The sequence below is a fragment of the Cherax quadricarinatus genome, chromosome 31, assembly GCF_038502225.1.
Source record: "Cherax quadricarinatus isolate ZL_2023a chromosome 31, ASM3850222v1, whole genome shotgun sequence".
Classification (NCBI taxonomy): domain Eukaryota; kingdom Metazoa; phylum Arthropoda; class Malacostraca; order Decapoda; family Parastacidae; genus Cherax; species Cherax quadricarinatus.
The window spans coordinates 34,976,648-34,998,473 of NC_091322.1; the positions used below are offsets into that span (position 1 = coordinate 34,976,648).

Below are 21,826 nucleotides of genomic sequence, written 5' to 3' on the forward strand. Positions count from 1 at the left end.
TTTATTAAACAATAATACCAACCACTCTAACACTATTCCCCCCCCCCTGCTTTTAACATTTGTGTCATGATCCCGTCAGTTCCAGCTGCTTTACCCCCTTTCATTCTACGTAATGCCTTACGCACCTCCCTCACACTCACATCCTGTTCTTCACTCCTAAAAGATGGTATACCTCCCTGGCCAATGCATGAAATTACCGTCTCCCTTTCTTCGTCGACATTTAAAAGTTCCTCAAAATATTTCCACCATCTACCCAACACCACCATCTCCCCATCTACTAACTCCCCTACTCCGTTTTTAACTGACAAATCCATTCTTTCCCTAGGCTTTCTTATCTTGTTTAATTCACTCCAAAATTTTTTCTTATATTCATTGAAATTTCTTGACAGTGCCTCTCCCACTCTATCATCTGCTCTCCTTTTGCACTCTCTCACTACTCTCTTCACCTTTATTTTACTCTCCATATACTCTGCTCCTCTTATAACACTTCTGGTTTGTAAAAACCTCTCATAAGCTAACTTTTTCTCTTTTATTACACCTTTTACTTCATCATTCCACTAATCACTCCTCTTTCCTCCTGCACCCACTCTCCCATAACCACAAACTAATGCCCCACATCCTAATACTGCATTTTTAAAACTATTCCAACCCTCTTCAACCCCACCACTACTCATACTTGCACTAGCCCACCTTTCTGCCAATAGTTGCTTATATCTCACCCGAACTTCCTCTCTCTCTCTCTCTCTCTCTCTCTCTCTCTCTCTCTCTCTATCTATATATATATATATATATAGATAGATATATATATATATATATATATATAGACCGTCCTGCCAAGTGAGTGTAAAACGAAAGCCTGTAATTGTTTTACATGATGGTAGGATTGCTGGTGTCTTTTTTTTCTGTCTCATGAACATGCAAGATTTCAGGTACGTCTTGCTACTTCTACTTACACTTAGGTCACACTACACATACATGTACAAGCACATATATACACACCCCTCTGGGTTTTCTTCTATTTTCTTTCTAGTTCTTATTCTTGTTTATTTCCTCTTATCTCCATGGGGAAGTGGAACAGAATTCTTCCTCCGTAAGCCATGCGTGTTGTAAGAGGCGACTAAAATGCCGGGAGCAAGGGGCTAGTAACCTCTTCTCCTGTATATATTACTAAATGTAAAAGGAGAAACTTTCGTTTTTCCTTTTGGGCCACCCCGCCTCGGTGGGATACGGCCGGTGTGTTGAAAGAAAGAAAGAATATATATATATACAGGTTGGAGGGAGGGGGTAAAGGAGGTGTTGTGGGCGAGGAGTCTGGACTTCCAGCAAGCGTGCGTGATTGTGTTAGATAGGAGTGATTGGAGACAAATGGTATTTGGGACCTGACGAGCTGTTGAAGTGTGAGCAGGGTAATATTTAGTGAAGGGATTCAGGGAAACCGGTTATTTTACATAACCAGATTTGAGTCCTGGAAATGGGAAGTACAATGCCTACACTTTAAAGGAGGGGTTTGGGATATTGGCAGTTTGGAGGGGCATATTGTCTATTTTTATACATATATCCTTCTAAACTGTTGTATTCTGGGCACCTCTGCAAAAACAGTGATTATGTGAGAGTGAGGTGAAAGTGTTGAATGATGAAAATACTTTCTTTTAGGGGATTTTCTTTCTTTTTGGGTCACCCTGCCTCGGTGGGAGACGGCCGACTTGTTGGAATATATATATATATATATATATATCATGCCGAATATGTAAAACTGGTCAATTAGCAAGAACTCATTTAAAATTAAGTCCTTTCTAAAATTTTCTCTTATACGTTTAAAGATATATTTTTTTCATTAATGTTGATGTAAAAATTTATAATTTTGCACCAAAAGGAACTTAGAAAACTTACCTAACCTTATTATAACAAGCGCAATTTATTTTACCCTAACATAACTAAATATATTTTAGATTTGTTTACAATAATTTAATACTAAACAAACACAGTGAAATATATTTTTTTCGTTAGGTTCAAAATGATTTTGGCGAAATTATTGCATACACAAATTTTCACTTGTCCTGTATGGCAAGATGAGCGTTGCTATTTAAGCCAAGATTAGATCGCAAGTTCTGCCTATTCGGCACGACATTATATATATATATATATATATATATATATATATATATATATATATATATATATATATATATATATATATATATATATATAAAATGAGAGAGAAAAAAAAAGATACTACAAAAAGTGGGAAAATTTAGTAACTACGAATAACGTATGTCAAAAAAATCGCGAGATGTCGTATATGCATGAATAAACTAGGACGTCACCGGGAGCTACAGTGATCCGTCACAAGCAACAAGTGTGACTTTGTCAATGGTCCAAGTCGGACCAAAATGTCGTCGTAAGCTTCTCTTATGTGCGAGTTATTTGTGTATCGTTCCAGTCACGGTATTGTGCCTTTTTTTGTTATTTACAAGCAACAAACTTCACTGGGAGCTCAGTGATCCCACACAAAACAAGCAGCTCACGTCACTGGGAGCTATAGCTATTAAAGAAGCAACACATGCAGCAGAAGCATCAAACATGTTCAATAAGTGAGCGTCGGAGGTAAAAAAAAAAAACATAGCCTTGCCAGGTATTTCCCAGCGGCCGAGCACCGTAATTGCACGCGGGACTTGTGTGCCGTCTTGCAGGCCAATATTTGTCAACAGAGCGATTGGGGGATTGTAACGCGTCTGCACCGGGATCAAATCACGCTCGCAGCAACTAAGTTTAATGTAAGGCCGATATTAGGAAGGAAACTCTCATCAACACATTTTCACATGCTGTGTGAAAAACATGATATGCACGTTCTACACTTGCCAGACCCCACCTAACTGCCAGATTTTACCCACCCATTGGGCTAATTAATGTTCTCATGCTCTATTGTTAATATCTCTAGTAAGGCTGATGCATGCAGGGGATGAGATGAAAAGCTGCAAGCCTTCTCCCTGAAAGCTGGCTGCCTTGGATCAAAGTCTAGCGCAAGCTGGACTCAAAGGTATTGGTCCAGTGTGGGTAGTTTGGTATAGCACTGCGTACCTTGTTCTAAGGTTCGTAGGTTCGAGTCTCCTTCAGCCAGAGATTAGTGTTTGTGTATATTTCGCCTGCTCTTGCGAATTCCTTGCATTGTTAAAATTCTCTAGTAAGGCTGATACATGCAGGGGATGAGATGAAAAGCTGTAAGCCTTATCTCTGAAAGCTGGCTGCCTTGGATCAACGTGTAGCGTTAGCTACACGCCAAGGTATTGTCCGGTGTGAGTAGATTGGTATAGCACTGCGTATCTTGTTCTAAGGTTCGTAGGTTCGAGTCTCCTTCAGCCAGAGATCAGTGTCTGTGTATATTTCGCCTGCTCTTGCGAATTCCTTGCATATATATATATATATATATATATATATATATATATATATATATATATATATATATATATATATATATATATATATGTCGTGCCGAATAGGCAGAACTTGCGATCTTGGCTTAAATAGCAACGCTCATCTTGCCATATAGGACAAGTGAAAATTTGTGTATGGAATAATTTCGCCAAAATCATTCTGAACCTAACGAAAAAAATATATTTGATTGTGTTTGTCTAGTACTAAATTACTGTAAACGTATTTAAAATATATATTGTTGGGTTAGGCTAAAATAAATTGCTTTTGTTATAATAAGGTTAGGTAAATTTTCTAAGATTCTTTTGGTGAAAAATTAAAAATTTTTACATGAACATTAATGAAAAAAATATATCTTTAAATGTATAAGAGAAAATTTCAGAAAAGGCTTAATTTTAAATGAGTTCTTGCTAATTGACCAGTTTTACATATTCGGCACGACATAAATATATATAGTATGTGGAGAAATTTTCTCCAGGAGGGGGGTATCAGCCCCTTTCAGCCCTGAAGGGCCCAGTCCTCTCAGAAGGGGCAAGCATATTGTTTACTGCTACAGCAAGTAATTGATCCCAGACGCAGTACGAGTATGCGACGTGGTCAAGCGACCGACGCTCCTTGCAAAGTCCAGTGTTGCAAAGTGTAGTTTAATAAAAGACAGTCCATCTCTTACCCTAGCAGGACAAGGAAAATCCTGCTCCTACTTTATTACCATGGTAAAGAGAGTGTACATTGTTGTCTATGCTTAAGACTGCAAGAACCAAGCATTCTGCTTTGCTTCATGGAGGAAATTTGGCAAGGAAGCAAAAAGTACTAGGTCAGCTTTTCCTTTATGCTAGAGGGGCATTGGAGCGGCGTAGGACGCTGTGAGGTCAGATTACTTTTGACTCTACTGAGAGTCACACTGACGCCAGAATAACCAACAAAGAACACTGATCCGTGCATTCGTGTGAACAAAGTGTCTCACAAAACACAATAAACACTTACAGAGAAGTGTGATCAACTTCTTCAGTGATAAGATTGTGAACAATAAAGACAAATCTTATGGAACGTAGTGTACCAGTGTGCGTATTCCTAGACTATGGAAGACGTGAACATCCAAGGACACTTCAGCTTCTATCAAGTCACCGATACCTGTCGAGGGTGTAAAGAACAGTTACAGATTTCTTGTAGAACAGGGGACTGCGCAGTTCTTGTATCACAAGGAGTTTGTAATCGACCTATAGTCGGCAGTGAGGTGCGGACTATTGAGTCCACACAAGTATGTATGTCAGCCATCAGTGAATGAAATATGCTGACATAACACCTCCTAGGGGTAATATATTATTAACATAATATAATCTTTTACAGCTCGTTGTGAAGTGGATGATACAGCTTCTCAAGACCTCGTCTGCAGGAGCGGCTGTGCAGGCGATGAGCTGTCTTTCTAAGCTAAGTTTTCCCTATTTTTAAACTTTAATCTTTGCTGGTAAACCATTTCTCATTTTATATATATATATATATATATATATATATATATATGAAAGTTTCTGTTTTGGGTCATATATATATATATATATATATATATATATATTGCATATATATATATATATAGTATATATATATATATAGTATATATATATATATATATATATATATATATATATATATATATATATATATATATATATATAGATATATATATATATATATATATATATATATTTATTTATCTCAAAACGTCGGCCATGTCCCACTAAGGCAGGGTGACCCAAAACAGAAACTTTCACAATTATGTTCCACTTCCCCATGGAGAATATATATATATATATATATATATATATATATATATATATATATATATATATATATATATATATATATATATATATTTGAACAAGTCGGCCGTCTACCACCGAGGCAGGGTGACCCAAAAAAGAAAGAAAATCCCCAAAAAGAAAATACTTTCATCATTCAACACTTTCACCACAGTCACACATTATCACTGTTTTTGCAGAGGTGCTCAGAATACAACAGTTTAGAAGCATATATGTATAAAGATACACAACATATCCCTCCAAACTGCCAATATCCCAAACCCCTCCTTTAAAGTGCAGGCATTGTACTTCCCATTTCCAGGACTCAAGTCCGACTATATGAAAATAACCCATTTCCCTGAATCCCTTCACTAAATATTACCCTGCTCACACTCCAACAGATCGTCACGTCCCAAGTATCATTCGTCTCCATTCATTCCTATCTAACACGCTCATGCACGCTTGCTGGAAGTCCAAGCCCCTCGCCCACAAAACCTTCTTTACCCCCTCTCTCCAACCCTTTCGAGGACGACCCCTACCCCTCCCTCCTTCCCCTATAGATTTATATGCTTTCCATGTCATTCTACTTTGATCCATTCTCTCTAAATGACCAAACCACCTCAACAACCCCTCTTCTGCCCTCTGACTAATGCTTTCATTAACTCTACACCTTCTCCTAATTTCCACACTCCGAATTTTCTGCATAATATTTACACAACACATTGCCCTTAGACAGGACATCTCCACTGCCTCCAACCGTCTCCTCGCTGCTGCATTTACCACCCAAGCTTCACATCCATATAAGAGTGTTGGTACTACTATACTTTCATAAATTCCCTTCTTTGCCTCCATAGATAACGTGTTTTGACTCCACATATACCTCAACGCACCACTCACCTTTTTTCCCTCATCAATTCTATGATTAACCTCATCATTCATAAATCCATCCGCCGACACGTCAACTCCCAAGTATCTGAAAACATTCACTTCTTCCATACTCCTCCTCCCCAATTTGATATCCAATTTTTCTTTATCTAAATCATTTGATACCCTCATCACCTTACTCTTTTCTATGTTCACTTTCAACTTTCTACCTTTACACACATTCCCAAACTCATCCACTAACCTTTGCAATTTTTCTTTAGAATCTCCCATAAGCACAGTATCATCAGCAAAAAGTAACTGTGTCAATTCCCATTTTGAATTTGATTCCCCATAATTTAATCCCACCCCTCTCCCGAACACCCTAGCATTTACTTCTTTTACAACCCCATCTACAAATATATTAAACAACCATGGTGACATTACACATCCCTGTCTAAGACCTACTTTTACCGGGGAGTATTCTCCCTCTCTTCTACACACCCTAACCTGAGCCTCACTATCCTCATAAAAACTCTTAACAGCATTTAGTAACTTACCACCTATTTCATATACTTGCAACATCTGCCACATTGCTCCCCTATCCACTCTATTATATGCCTTTTCTAAATCCATAAATGCAATAAAAACTTCCCTACCTTTATCTAAATACTGTTCACATATATGCTTCAATGTAAACACTTGATCTACACATCCCCTACCCACTCTGAAGCCTCCTTGCTCATCCACAATCCTACATTCTGTCTTACCTCTAATTCTTTCAATTATAACCCTACCGTACACTTTTCCTGGTATACTCAGTAAACTTACAATATCTTTTGTCCCCTTTCCCTTTATATAAAGGGACTATACATGCTCTCCGCCAATCCCTAGGTACCTTCCCCTCTTTCATACATTTATTAAACAAAAGTACCAACCACTCCAACACTATATCCCCCCCTGCTATATATATATATATATATATATATATATATATATATATATATATATATATATATATGTCGTGCCGAATATGTAAAACTGGTCAATTAGCAAGAACTCATTTAAAATTAAGTCCTTTCTGAAATTTTCTCTTATACGTTGAAAGATATATTTTTTTCATTAATGTTAATGTAAAAAAAAATTAATTTTGCACCAAAAGAATCTTAGAAAACTTACCTAACCTTATTATAACGAGAGCAATTTATTTTAGCCTAACCCAACTAAATATATTTTAGATTTGTTTACAGTAATTTAATGCTAAGCAAACACAGTGAAATATATTTTTTTCGTTAGGTTCAGAATGGTTTTGGCGAAATTATTGCATACACAAATTTTCACTTGTCCTATATGGCAAGATGAGCGTTGCTATTTAAGCCAAGATCGCAAGTTCTGCCTATTCGGCACGACATATATATATATATATATATATGTCGTGCCGAATATGTAAAACTGGTCAATTAGCAAGAACTCAATTAAAATTAAGTCCTTTCTAAAATTTTCTCTTCTACGTTTAAAGATATATTTTTTTCATTAATGTTGATGTAAATTTTTTTAATTTTGCACCAAAAGGAACTTAGAAAACTTACCTAACCTTATTATAACAAGCGCAATTTATTTTAGCCTAACCCAACTAAATATATTTTAGATTTGTTTACAATAATTTAATACTAAACAAACACAGTGAAATATATTTTTTTCGTTAGGTTCAGAATGATTTTGGCGAAATTATTGCATACACAAATTTTCACTTGTCCTATATGGCAAGATGAGCGTTGCTATTTAAGCCAAGATCGCAAGTTCTGCCTATTCGGCACGACATATATATATATATATATATATATATATATATATAGTGAGGTCTTGGCCAGACCCCTTATATAGCTTCCTTGGATGCTTTACTTTCCTAGTTCCTTGATAATGTGAGTAGTCGAAAGTGCTTGGAATTTCTCTATTCTTTCAGAGTGGTTGTTTTGCATATATATATATATATATATATATATATATATATATATATATATATATATATATATATATATATATATATATATATATATATATACACACAAACACAATGCATATATACAACTGATTTTGCTATTTTACTACTTGCTAAAACAGAAATAATTCATAATAAAACACTGATCACCTGAATATTTCTCCCTCTCCCTAACAGTTAACTAAATTTATGCAATTTTTTATGCTGTCATTTTTTTTATATTGCACCAAATCTTGAACTGCAACTTACCTGCTGTTGATTCTACGTGGTCATAGCCCCTTAACGTAACCTAGGTAAAAATTTCCATGAGCTTAGTATATCTAACCCAACAAAATAATTTCCGTAAGTAAATTAAACCTTTATCTGGTGGGGGATGAGGGAAGGAACGAATCTTCTGTTGACCCTAAAGTACGGTTATAAAAAATGAGGCTGTGTATGGGGTTACTTACCGAGCACGGTGAAGGGCTTGTGGGCTATGGGTGAGTGAGGAGTGATGCTGATGGTAGGTATGGGCGGGATGAAGGCATCAGAGGCGCCCACGCCCACACTTACGCCCATGCCCAGGCTCTCAGCCGTAATGGAGTCCATGGTGGGGATCTCGGCCATACGCACGAGACGGCGTGGTGGGCCGTGGGCATGGGCAGGTTGCACGCTGGCCACCACCACCTGTTGTTGCTGGTGATGCTGCTGTTGCTGCTGCTGCTGAAGACTGCGCTGTTGCTGCTGTTGATGTTGCTGGTGTTGTTGTAGAAGGTGGTGGTGATGGTGGTGGTGGTGATGGTGGTGGTGGTGTGGGGATGCAGTAGCCTCGCTGGCCACTACGGGAGCTGCTGTAGAGCCAGCCAGGTAGTTAGTGACGATATCTTCCTCACTGTCATCCCCACTCTCTGCACCCTCGTCTGCTGCAACACACACACACAGTTACAACAAATTCTCAGCCTACACATTCTAAACAAATTCAATATTCACTCAAATTCTTCCCTGCAATCGTAAAATACAAATCCTCCATGACAATCATCATCACATCGTCCAATGATTCATAAGTGAACCACAGAAATTAACTAACAACAACTTTCAGCTCATATATGTCATTTAATGGTTCCAGGGATCATCAAAAACAGCCATTTATTTGACTAAGTAGATAATCAGTCAAGCCAAATAACCGAGAGCTGCTTAGCGTGTGTACTCACCTATTTGTGGTTGCAGGGGTGGAGACTCAGCTCCTGGCCCCGCCTCTTCATTGACCGTTACGAGGTCCTCTCACCCCCTGCTCCATGAGTTTTATCATACCTCATCTTAAAACTATGTATGGTTCCTGCCTCCACTACATCACTTGCCAGATTATTCCACTTCCTGACAACTCTATGACTGAAGAAATACTTCCTAACATCCCTTTGACTCATCTGAGTCTTCAACTTCCAATTGTGACTCCTTGTTTCTGTGTCTCATCTCCGGAACATCGTGTGTCTGTCCACCTTGAACTGACCCCTGTGGGACCCAGCTCGTCACAGGCGCCCACTGCGATACCTCTTCACGTACCATGACTCGTTGTTGCCTCCCTGTCGGGTATTCTCTGATCCATTGCAATGCCCCCCTTCCCTATTATACGCGCCTTATCCTCCAGCTTCTGCACTCTCTTGTGAGGAACTGTGTCGAAGGCCTTCCTGCAGTCCAAGAGATTAGTGCAGAAACTAGAGGATCAGGTGCGTATAACAGGGAGGGCACTGCAATGGATCAGAGAATACCTGACAGGGATGCAACAACGAGTCATGGTACTTGAAGAGGTATCACAGTGGGCGCCTGTGACGAGCGGGGTCCCAAAGGGGTTAGTTCAAGGACCAGTGCTATTTCTGATACATGTGAATGACATGATGTTCGCAGATGTGAAATTGATGAGAAGAATTAAATCGGATGAGGATCAGGCAGGACTACAAAGAGACCTGAACAGACTGGACACGTGGTCCAGAAACTGTGTGTGTGCGCGTGCGTGTGTGTGTGTTAGTTAGTTACCATTTTGTCCTAGGCACATGTCGATTAGACACTAGGCCTGTTGTATATGAGTACGTGTGTGTGTGTGTGTGTGTGTGTGTGTGTGTGTGTGTGTGTGTGTGTGTGTGTGTGTGTGTGCGTGTGTGCGTGCGTGCGTGCGTGTGTGCGTGCGTGTGTGCGTGCGTGCGTGTGTGCGTGCGTGCGTGTGTGCGTGTGTGCGTGCGTGTGTGCGTGCGTGCGTGTGTGCGTGCGTGTGTGCGTGCGTGCGTGTGTGTGGTAGTGTGTGGTAGTGTGTGGTAGTGTGTGTGCGTGTGTGCGTGCGTGTGTGCGTGCGTGTGCGCGTGCGTGGTAGTGTGTGGTAGTGTGTGTGTGTGTGTGTGTGTGTGATTGTTGTGCCCAATAGGTAAAGCCTGTGATTTTGGCTTAAACAGCAACGCTCTTGTTGAATAAGGCAAGCAAAAATTTGTGTATGCAATAATTTCGCAAAAAACATTCTGAACCTAACGAAAAAATTAAATTGCGCTTGTTATAATAAGGTTAGCTAAGTTTTTAATTTTTGCATTAACATAAATGAAAAAATATATCTTTAAACGTATAAAAGAAATTTTAGAAAGGACATAATTTTAAATGAGGTTTTGCTAACTGACCAGTTTTACCTATTCGGCACAACATATATGTGTGTGTGTCTGGACAATATATGCCTACCCTTCCTGGGATCAAATATAAATGAATCCCAGTCCACAGGGGTTATGCTACACTCCTGAGGGTTTAGCATAACCCCTTGAATATCACAACGTATGATATACCTGACATCTTAAATGTTTATAAACTGGAAAAAATACACACGTGTCTCACTGTAAAGTATTTAACAAGCTTCCATTTCTTACTTAGGAAAGGGCAACCGTCCCTCAACGAGTAACTGATGTATACGAAGAAATATTCTAATGAAGACAATTTTACAAGATATCAATGCTCATTATTTTCTGCATAATCAGAAATAATATACGACTATACGAGACCTGTGTGAATACAACTTTTAATCTGCACTGACCATAGCCAAATAAACAAACACACACACACGCACACACGCACACACACACACACACACACACACACACACACACACACACACACACACACACACACACACACACACAAGAGATTGGTGCAAAAACTGGAGGACCAAGCAGGGATAACAGGGAAGGCACTACAATGGATCAGGGAATACTTGTCAGGAAGACAGCAGCGAGTCATGGTACGTGGCGAGGTGTCAGAGTGGGCACCTGTGACCAGCGGGGTCCCGCAGGGGTCAGTCCTAGGACCAGTGCTGTTTCTGGTATTTGTGAACGACATGACGGAAGGAATAGACTCTGAGGTGTCCCTGTTTGCAGATGACGTGAAGTTGATGAGAAGAATTCACTCGATCGAAGACCAGGCAGAACTACAAAGGGATCTGGACAGGCTGCAGACCTGGTCCAGCAATTGGCTCCTGGAGTTCAATCCCACCAAGTGCAAAGTCATGAAGATTGGGGAAGGGCAAAGAAGGCCGCAGACGGAGTACAGTCTAGGGGGTCAGAGACTACAAACCTCACTCAAGGAAAAAGATCTTGGGGTGAGTATAACACCAGGCACATCTCCTGAAGCGCACATCAACCAAATAACTGCTGCAGCATATGGGCGCCTAGCAAACCTCAGAACAGCATTCCGACATCTTAATAAGGAATCATTCAGGACCCTGTACACCGTGTACGTTAGGCTCATATTGGAGTATGCGGCACCAGTTTGGAACCCACACCTAGCCAAGCACGTGAAGAAACTAGAGAAAGTGCAAAGGTTTGCAACAAGACTAGTCCCAGTGCTAAGAGGTATGTCCTACGAGGAGAGGTTAAGGGAAATCAACCTGACGACACTGGAGGACAGGAGAGATAGGGGGGACATGATAACGACATACAAAATACTGAGAGGAATTGACAAGGTGGACAAAGACAGGATGTTCCAGAGATTGGACACAGTAACAAGGGGACACAGTTGGAAGCTGAAGACACAGATGAATCACAGGGATGTTAGGAAGTATTTCTTCAGCCACAGAGTAGTCAGTAAGTGGAACAGTTTGGGAAGCGATGTAGTGGAGGCAGGATCCATACATAGCTTTAAGCAGAGGTATGATAAAGCTCACGGCTCAGGGAGAGTGACCTAGTAGCGATCAGTGAAGAGGCGGGGCCAGGAGCTCGGACTCGACCCCCGCAACCTCAACTAGGTGAGTACACAGGCACAGAAGACCACAGACAGAGTATAGGCTAGGTGGCCAAAGGCTGCAAACCTCACTCAAGGAGAAAGATCTTGGGGTGAGTATAACACTGAGCATGTCTCCGGAAGCACACATCAATCAGATAACTGCTGCAGCATATGGGCGCCTGGCAAACCTGAGAACAGCATTCCGATACCTTAGTAAGGAATCATTCAAGACACTGTACACCGTGTATGTCAGGCCCATACTGGAGTATGCAGCACCTGTTTGGAACCCGCACTTGATAAAGCACGTCAAGAAACTAGAGCAGTGGTTCCCAAACTTTTTCGGCTTGTTACCCAATTTAACATGCCACATAAAGCATGTTACCCCTTTCACAAAATGTTGTTATTATTGATATATATGGCTAAACGTGAACGTATACAGCCTCGCATACTCTGCTAATCCTAGCAAAACCATTGAAAACGTAAGAACCACACATACATTATATATAAAATTAATAATAGCTACAAATTCACAGTAACAGTGGGTAAATACTAACTATATACTGCACAGGACAGTACACATACATACCAGCTTATGTCTACCTCGGCTGATGCTCACAGATAAACTGACAGTGTGAAATAGAGGCAGCCTCAGGAAGTGAGTGACGCGTACTGGACAGGTCGATCTGGGCTACTGAGTGACTTTTGTCCTGAAGCATACTTGTCAAAATACTTTTGGGTTTCCACACACTTAGCTATATATTTCTTCTTTTCTAATACTGTATATTAGTTTTTGATGTCTATTGTTATTTGGTTTAACTTTATTACTTACTTATAATAGGTTTACTTTACAACTTTATATACTAAGACAAAGTTAACAATAATCCTCATACCGGGTACCGCATTGTTTTCTTGATTTTCAGAATTCATAACTTTTTTTCTGTCACCCCTCCATTACCCCCCAAAAATGGTTAAATTACCCCCAGGGGGTAATTTACCCCCAGTTTGGGAACCACTGAACTAGAGAAAGTACAAAGGTTTGCGACAAGGTTAGTTCCAGAGCTAAGGGGAATGTCCTATGAAGAAAGATTAAGGGAAATCGGCCTGACGACACTGGAGGACAGGAGGGTCAGGGGAGACATGATAACGACATATAAAATACTGCGTGGAATAGACAAGGTGGACAAAGACAGGATGTTCCAGGGAGGGAACACAGAAACAAGAGACCACAATTGGAAGTTGAAGACACAAATGAGTCAGAGAGATAGTAGGAAGTATTTCTTCAGTCATAGAGTTGTAAGGCAGTGGAATAGCCTAGAAAATGACGTAGTGGAGGCAGGAACCATACACAGTTTTAAGACGAGGTTTGATAAAGCTCATTGAGCGGGGAGAGAGAGGGCCCAGTAGCAACCGGTGAAGAGGCGGGACCAGGAGCTAAGACTCGACCCCTGCAACCACAAATAGGTGAGTACAAATAGGTGAGTACACACACACACACACACACACACACACACACACACACACACACACACACACACACACACACACACATACACACACACACACAAACAACTCGTAGGTAAAATAATATCTATGGATAAATATTCATTGGAAATTATAATGCTTTTCAGTTTCTTCAGTTTAAACTGCGAACACATTTCATCGTTCATTAAAATTTTAACTGTGAGGCCAAGAGATTTTCAGCATCACTTTAAAAACAACGAAAACACCGTTTTGTCTACAGCTACTTGGCTACATTACCACTTCCTGTTCATGCCTTCTGACTACTTTCCATTCATCTGTTAGCTCATATTTTACATTACGTTAAATCACGTATGAATGTCTCTAAACAGTAAACATACTTGTTATAAAATCAATAGTAGGGCGCTCCACAGAAATGGGAGAGTTTGTGCTATGCAGTGGCTATCGTTTTTTATAATATATCGTACCACTGATAAAAAACGGTAACTTCTTGGGTGAGGGGTTAGCTCCATTAATAAAATGGCACTGCAATAAATACTAAAAATAAAAAGTAAATAAACATCAATCATAACTTGTTTTAGCCAGATATTGTGATAAGTGAGAACTAATTCATGCAATATTATAATTTATTTTCATTTACTAATTTTCTTGGAGGGTCTCACATTAACATTAACAACAATGGGTATACTTAAGAAATGTAATTTTAAATCTCTTTTTTTTATTATTTATTCTAAAAGAGAAGCTACCTCACCTGAGTAAGGTGTGAGGTAATTAAGGTGCGATATAATTAAGGTGTGAAGTAATTAAGGTGTGAGGTAATTTAGACGTAGGGGAGGGATGTATGGGGATTCACCTGCGGTATGAATAGTATGTTGAGGGATATTCCCTTATGGAAAAACGGGGAGGTTGAGATGGGACTCACCGGAGAAGTAAGAACGTTGTATAATACACTAAGCAACTGAAAAGAAGGGCTTTGGTGATAGGATAAGGACTCACCTGAGGAGGGGTGCTGTGCTGGGGAAAGGATTCACCTGAAGTGGTGGGGTCTTGGGGAAGGACTCCACAAAAGGAGGGTGCTGGGAAGAACTCACACGAGAAGGGTGGGGTGCTGGGAAGGACTCACACGAGAAGGGTGGGGTGCTGGAGGATTCAAATGAGAATGGAGTAGGATGATGGGGGTGGAACTCATCTGGGACTGGGGCAGGTGTTGGGATGAGACTCGCCTGAGGAAGAGGGGTGGGATACAGGGTAAAGGCCTTACCTGGGAAAGATGGGATACTGAGGAAAGGCCTACCCTGAGTAAAGGGGTGTGGGGTTCTGGGGTTCTGGGGGCAGGAATCACCTGACAAAGGGTGAAAAAGAGGTGCGGTGCTAGGACTCACCTGAGGAGGTGGTGCGGTTCTGGGAGGACTCATCTGAGATGGAGTTCCAGGACTCACCTGAGGTGGTGGGGTTCTGGGGGAAGGACTTACTTTAGGAGGTGGAGTTCTGGGGAAGGACTCACTTTAGGTGGTGGGGTTCTGGGGAAGGACTCACTTTAGGTGGTGGGGTTCTGGGGAAGGACTCACTTTAGGTGGTGGGGTTCTGGGGAAGGACTCACTTTAGGTGGTGGGGTTCTGGGGAAGGACTCACTTTAGGTGGTGGGGTTCTGGGGAAGGACTCACTTTAGGTAGTGGGGTTCTGGGGAAGGACTCACTTTAGGTGGTGGGGTTCTGGGGAAGGACTCACTTTAGGTGGTGGGGTTCTGGGGAAAGGACTCACTTGAGGAGGAGGGGTGGGGTGCATGGGAAGAACTCACCTGAGGAGAAGGGGGTGGGGCTGAGGCGGTGCATGCAGAGGAGTTTGTTGTCCTTGGACCCCTCCATGACCGTGGCTCACCGCATCCTAACCTGCAACAAGACAACATTAATCAGTCTTTATGTATCCCGTAATTTTGCTGCATCACACTTCAATATACAATACGCTGAACACCCTAACACACAACGTACTGAATAAATAAATAACCCAGTACTGGGTTGGGGCCTGGAACCTCCTACAGGTAAAATACAATACACTCGTATACAAAACATAAGCCCTACTCCCTCAGAAATATATATACCCATTAGACAATATTCCTCAAGTGGCATGCTTCGTTTTGAAATTCTTAACAGACTGTAGGCGAACAGTGGGCATATGGTGTTTTATCTATCTAATAATTAGAATGCAAACAGTAGTAGTAAACAGAAGCCTCCACAGTGAAAAACTGTTCACAGGGGCACAGTACTTACTCCCATCCTTTTCTTCATTCTCACATCCGATATAGACAGGGAGAGAAATTATAGCATGTGATGAAACAAGAATTTGTATTTCAGTGGCATGCATGGAGGGCACTGCCAACCTCCAGGTTAATGTAAACCTAGACTTCTTTTGCCCACAGACAACAATATGTTCAATAATGAGAACAAATTTCAGGTATTTTGTTATGAAACACTAAGGAAATAAAAACTAGAACAGACTAAACTAACTCTAACCACAGAAGAGAATGAAAAACTAACGTGATGTCAGAGAATCTCACGTTCAAAAGCTCACAACAGTAATAGAATGGATATAAAGAACCTTCAAAACAAGACATGCCCAGCCAATGATAATTCTATTTAACTTGTTCTCTCTAGGCTGGAATACTGGTGTATATTAATAGCTCCTATTAAAGCAGGCGAAACTGCAGAGGGTCCTCAGTGCATGTGTAAATTCAGTAAAGCACATAAACTGCTGGGAACATTTGGAGCCCCTTGACCTCCACGCTTTGGAATGCAGACGAGAAAGATTCATTATAGTTTACATCTACAAAATAACAGAGGGATTAGTCCCAAACCTGCACATAGAAACAACTCCTTAAGAAAGTAATAGACTCGCCAGCCGGCGCGACATACTCCTAATAAAAAGCAGAGGTACTATGAGTACACTCAGAGATAACACAATAAGAGTAAGAGGAACAGGCCTTGTATAACAGCTTCCCATCATACAAAAAGGGAATCATCAACAAACCCCTTGCTGTCTAGAGAACTTTAAAGTTCCTCATGTCAGTTCCTGAACAGCAGAGCTGTCGTTCATGCGCTTGACCTCGTACGACCAACAGTAACAGCCTGCTTGATCCACTAGGAGGACTGGTCTTGGACCTAGAAACGGATACGTGAGCTCGAAAGAAATCTTCAGGTATCCTTCAGGTCTACTTCCTGGGGTCTCTAGGCCTGCTCATAAAATGCTATGTCAATTCTTTATAAGTAACACACTTGTCTGTATGCTTCAACACATTTGTGAGCACATTTGAAAACATTATATTCATGACTGAAACCATTACATCTGTTAGTGGTTTTAGGGATATACAAAACACGGCTTCTAAGATTCATTCTACACATCAAACATCTCTACTGTATATGAACCACTTCACAGAATCAATAATAATACTTACATCAGTGTCTGAAATAAAGTTTGACACTAAAACAACACTTCGAAACTTGCAGCGTAGCCATCCTAGGCTGACCATACAAGTCAGTACGGTATCAATGATAATTTTGAGTTTTGAAGACCACCGTGGTCGGCACACCCATGCCCGGTTACCCTCACCCACTCCATGACAAACACCCACACTCGGCTACTCAACCGTCACCCACGAATCCCCCAAACCAACAAAATCCCAACATATATACAACTAAATCTAAACAATCAGAACACTAGTAATTATGACAAAAAAAAAACTTCTAAATAATCAGAAAAAACGAGCCAAACAACGTAACGTAAAGTGTCGTAAAACAGGTCAAACCAAGTCACCCGTCCCTCAGTGACCTGACTTCTTAGTACGAGTCGAGGTTACCACGGCAATTAGCTGCACTTCTTGTCCTACATTCCATTATTCACGCTGCTGATATCGCCTGGAGAGTCTTTGAAGTAATTAAAAAGAAACATAAAACGTTCCGAGTTGAAGGTTCATGGGCTGATATTTTAAGGAACAAGACTCTATGGGTTTTTAAGTATACAGTTCTGAGCATTTCTTTATCAATTCCGATCTGTATACTATCACCTTGTAACTACTTGTTGATAATTGCAGGGATCATCGCCCTTGCTGCCCGGGTTCAGGGAAAGCCTCCTGTCTGACGACATAGCCAGTACACTGAATACAAGTTTCATGAATTTACATGCGACATGGACAATATCCTTGAACTTCAAGCTTGATACCTCTAGAGTGAATAATGAAATACATACTAATACGGTGTAGAGGTTCAGGAAAAGAATTCAGGAAAAATGAGGTGATAAGTGATGAATATTTGCGAAATGCTGGTTCAATTAAATGTCAAGTCCGTCTCTGCGAATTTATATAAAAAAAAAAACAATGGGCACAACTGCCAGACTGTCAGCAAACACAGAACAAACAAAACATCCTGTACACAACACACATACCAGCATACAGCGCCAAATTAATAAACAATATATTGCAGGTACAGCTCAAATACAAGCTGCGCCTATTTTTTATGAGATCAACTGTGGAAAAATACGTATATGTTAAATATTGGCTGCATTACACTACAGGTTTCAATAACTTGTACTCGCATATTTGAGTTTATGGGTATAGAAAATTACTCCTGGCCCAGCCTCAATCTCCGCAGATCGGTAATAATGTTTTCTGGTCCTTTGAACCTTATCGTACCTACTGTTAAAGCTATGCATGGAGTTTGCCTACATCACTCCCACATTTAATTCATTCTACTCACCCACATTCTCCAACGTAACCCTGACACCACCTGACATCGAAGAAGCCCCTGATACCATGTCCATGCATTCTGCCCATGCTCAGATTCATGAAAATCCATATTCATCAATAATTACAAATGACTGACTCGTTGTCATGTCAAATGTCATCCGTCCATGTATTACCATGTGTTGACAGATACCTGCTTATAAGCTTCCTGTTTACTGGGTATATACATAAGTAACTTTATTCCTCTGGCAAGGGTGTCTGGTGTGGAGTAGTTGAAGCCTAGCATGAATGAGTTGGCTGTTTTTGTTTGGGTTCCGTGAATGCGAACACCCATTTATATCAAATTAAATTTCCCTTTAAACGAGTTACAAGAACGTATCTTGAGCTTGTATAAAGATTCCCTGTCAATATGTTTTCGTCAGATAATTGAGGATAACATTGCATGGCCCCCTTTCGATGACGTCATCAAGTATTGCATCAGCCAAAGGTGTCGTGTAGAAACTGGGATGAAAGAGTTTGTTTCTGGGTACCATGAAGATTGCACCTAGCAGTGCATCAGCACATGGTTGTGTTTGCTTCTGTTATTGGATATGGTCACTGCCCGATTAATAGTAAAATTTGGAATATGTATTCGAATGACTGACATAAAGGTTAAGTACCAGTGTTATTTAAGTTGTTAAATTATAAAAGGGTTAATAATTACAAGTTAGGAATTTTGCCACTACTATATTATTTATCATTAAATTAGCATGTCGTACTGCTGCATATAATTTACAAAAACTATAAATTTATTTTTTAATAGTTTGACAGGTTCTTAAAAGGTGAACAATATTTGTTTAGTGTGCCTATTTATAAATACCTCTTCAGGCTTCTTTTAAGATACTTTTAACACCCGTTACTTCTGTACTGCCCAGGGGGCGGTGACCCGAAAATCATTGCAAGGTATATGAAGATATAATGTACAGAGTATGAAAAAAAAGTAACTCACTGTGGTTTTAGCTTTATCCATGTCCCCTTGTTAGTAGTCCCTCCATGTCAAGCAATCACTACTTGCTCTATCAATTCTGAGTATTTTGTACCTGTATCTAAAGTCGATAATTACGTCGTATGTGGTAATTATGTGAAGCAGTTTGCCCATGATGCTTATGCTGGTTGTTACTAGGCTAGTGTATGTATTCTTAAGCATATTATGAACTTGCATGGCATATATTAATATATGTACGAACTGTATTTAGATGTATTATGTCGTTCAAATTTCTCTCCATCTCCCCCTCTTTTTCCCCTATCCTATTCGTAATTTTTATTGCTCTGCTCTGTGATGATGTAGGTATCTCCATAAAAATTCCATTTTTCCTGTATATTAGACTGGCCATCTTGCCTGATGATGATTCCCAATAGAAACTTAAACTTTGCTGGAACAATTCCTCTGATGCTCCCATAATTGGTGACCCTTTAATGGAAAACTTGATATCCTCATTGCCTACTAAAGTATCTCGCATCAGGCTGGAAGATTTCAACACTATGTAACCCACCCTTTGTAATCGAATTTAAGGGAAAAACATGGCTAGCTTTTGTTTATACTACGTAAATATAATATAGAATAGGTAGCATCGCACTGCGGATGTATCCAATATATATCGTGCCGAAAAGGTAAAAGTTGCTATTTTGGCTTATATAGCAACGCTCTTTTTGCTGAACAAGGCAAGCGAAAATTTGTGTATGCATTAATTTCGTAAAAATCATTCTTTTCGTTATTAAATTATTCAAAACTTATCTAAAATATATTTAGTTGGATTAGGCTAAATTAAATTTAGCTTGTTATAATAAGGTTAGGTAAGTTTTCTAAGGTTCTTTTGGTAAAAAAAATATTAATTTTTACATCAACATAAGTGAAACAAATATATTTAAAAGTATAAAAGAAAATTTTAGAACGGACTTAAGTTTAAATGAGTTCTTGCTAACTGACCAGTTTTACATATTCGGCACGACATTATATGTCGTGCCGAATAGGTAAAATTATAACAAGCGCAATTTAATTTAGCCTAATGCAACTAAATATATTTTAGATAAGTTTACAATAATTTAATAATAAGCAAACACAGTGAAATATATTTTTTCCGTTAGGTTCATTATGATTTTTGCGAAATTATTGCATACACAAATTTTCGCTTGCCTTATTCGGCAAGAAGAGCGTTGCTTTTTAAGCCAAAATCTCAAAATTTACATATTCGGCACGACACACACACACACACACACACACACACACACACACACACACACTGAAGAAATACTTCCTACTATCTCTCTGACTCATTTGTGTCTTCAACTTCCAATTGTGGCCTCTTGTTTCTGGGAGGGGACACAGAAACAAGAGGCCACAATTGGAAGTTGAAGACACAAATGAGTCAGAGAGATAGTAGGAAGTATTTCTTCAGTCATAGAGTTGTAAGGCCGTGGAATAGCCTAGAAAATGACGTAGTGGAGGCAGGAACCATACACAGTTTTAAGACGAGGTTTGATAAAGCTCATGGAGCGGGGAGAGAGAGGGCCTAGTAGCAACCGGTGAAGAGGCGGGGCCAGGAGCTAGGACTCGACCCCTGCAACCACAAATAGGTGAGTACAAATAGGTGAGTACACACACACACACACACACACACACACACACTTCTAAAGTCGAGTTTAATCCCTTGAATGTCTCAGTTGAATTACATGCCAGTATCTCTTAAACACATACCATCAAAAGTTCTGAGACTGTAAGTAAAATGGTACTGCAGGACTTTGAGAGAAGATTCTGCAGAGAAAATCAGCACGAGTGTGGGGATAAAAAATTTGTCTTACGTAGTTGCTTGACTTCTATGATAGTCACAAAGGTAATGCAAGAAAGACAAGGCTCGATGGACTTCATATTCTTGGATGCAGACATAGAGAATGGGTCAGTAGGCCTACTGCATTGCATATCAGTTGCTTTCAAATCAAAACGGTCAGGTAAAAAGTGACATGTCAGGTAGAGGTGAAGTGCTTTGTCAACATACATTAAAATTCTCAAAACTTTTATCATCAATGGATCTACTTAAGTCTGGGACTTACGTACAAATTGTCATCAATACTAGTTTTCATGAACCTAGATTCTATTATATTTTGTTCAGCAACTGATATGCAGCTAATCAATGGGGTAATTAATATATCTTACACTGGAGTCTAATGTTCTATTTATCTATGTACAGCATTTTAATCACCTCACTGACTGATGAAAATGAGAGAAAATTGTTACATGCAAATCAGTGGTTGAGCGAAATGTAATAGAATTGA

General features: G+C 39.8%; 1 protein-coding gene across 11 annotated transcripts in view; it reads right to left on the reverse strand.

Moving 5' to 3' along the window:
- Positions 1-21,826, reverse strand: part of cyst (rho guanine nucleotide exchange factor 18 cysts) — a 1,629,610-nt gene that overhangs the window by 1,074,015 nt on the left and 533,769 nt on the right. For 9 of the 11 annotated variants that reach the window (XM_070090340.1, XM_070090337.1, XM_070090339.1 and 6 more), the window contains exons 3-4: positions 15,584-15,674; positions 8,532-8,984 (exon numbers count right to left, since the gene is read on the reverse strand). In XM_070090340.1, coding sequence (XP_069946441.1) covers positions 8,532-8,984; positions 15,584-15,650 — 520 coding nt within the window. In that variant the 5' untranslated portion in view covers positions 15,651-15,674. The remainder of the gene's footprint in view (positions 1-8,531; positions 8,985-15,583; positions 15,675-21,826) is intronic. The other 2 variants (XM_070090333.1, XM_070090335.1) reach the window with 1 other exon arrangement.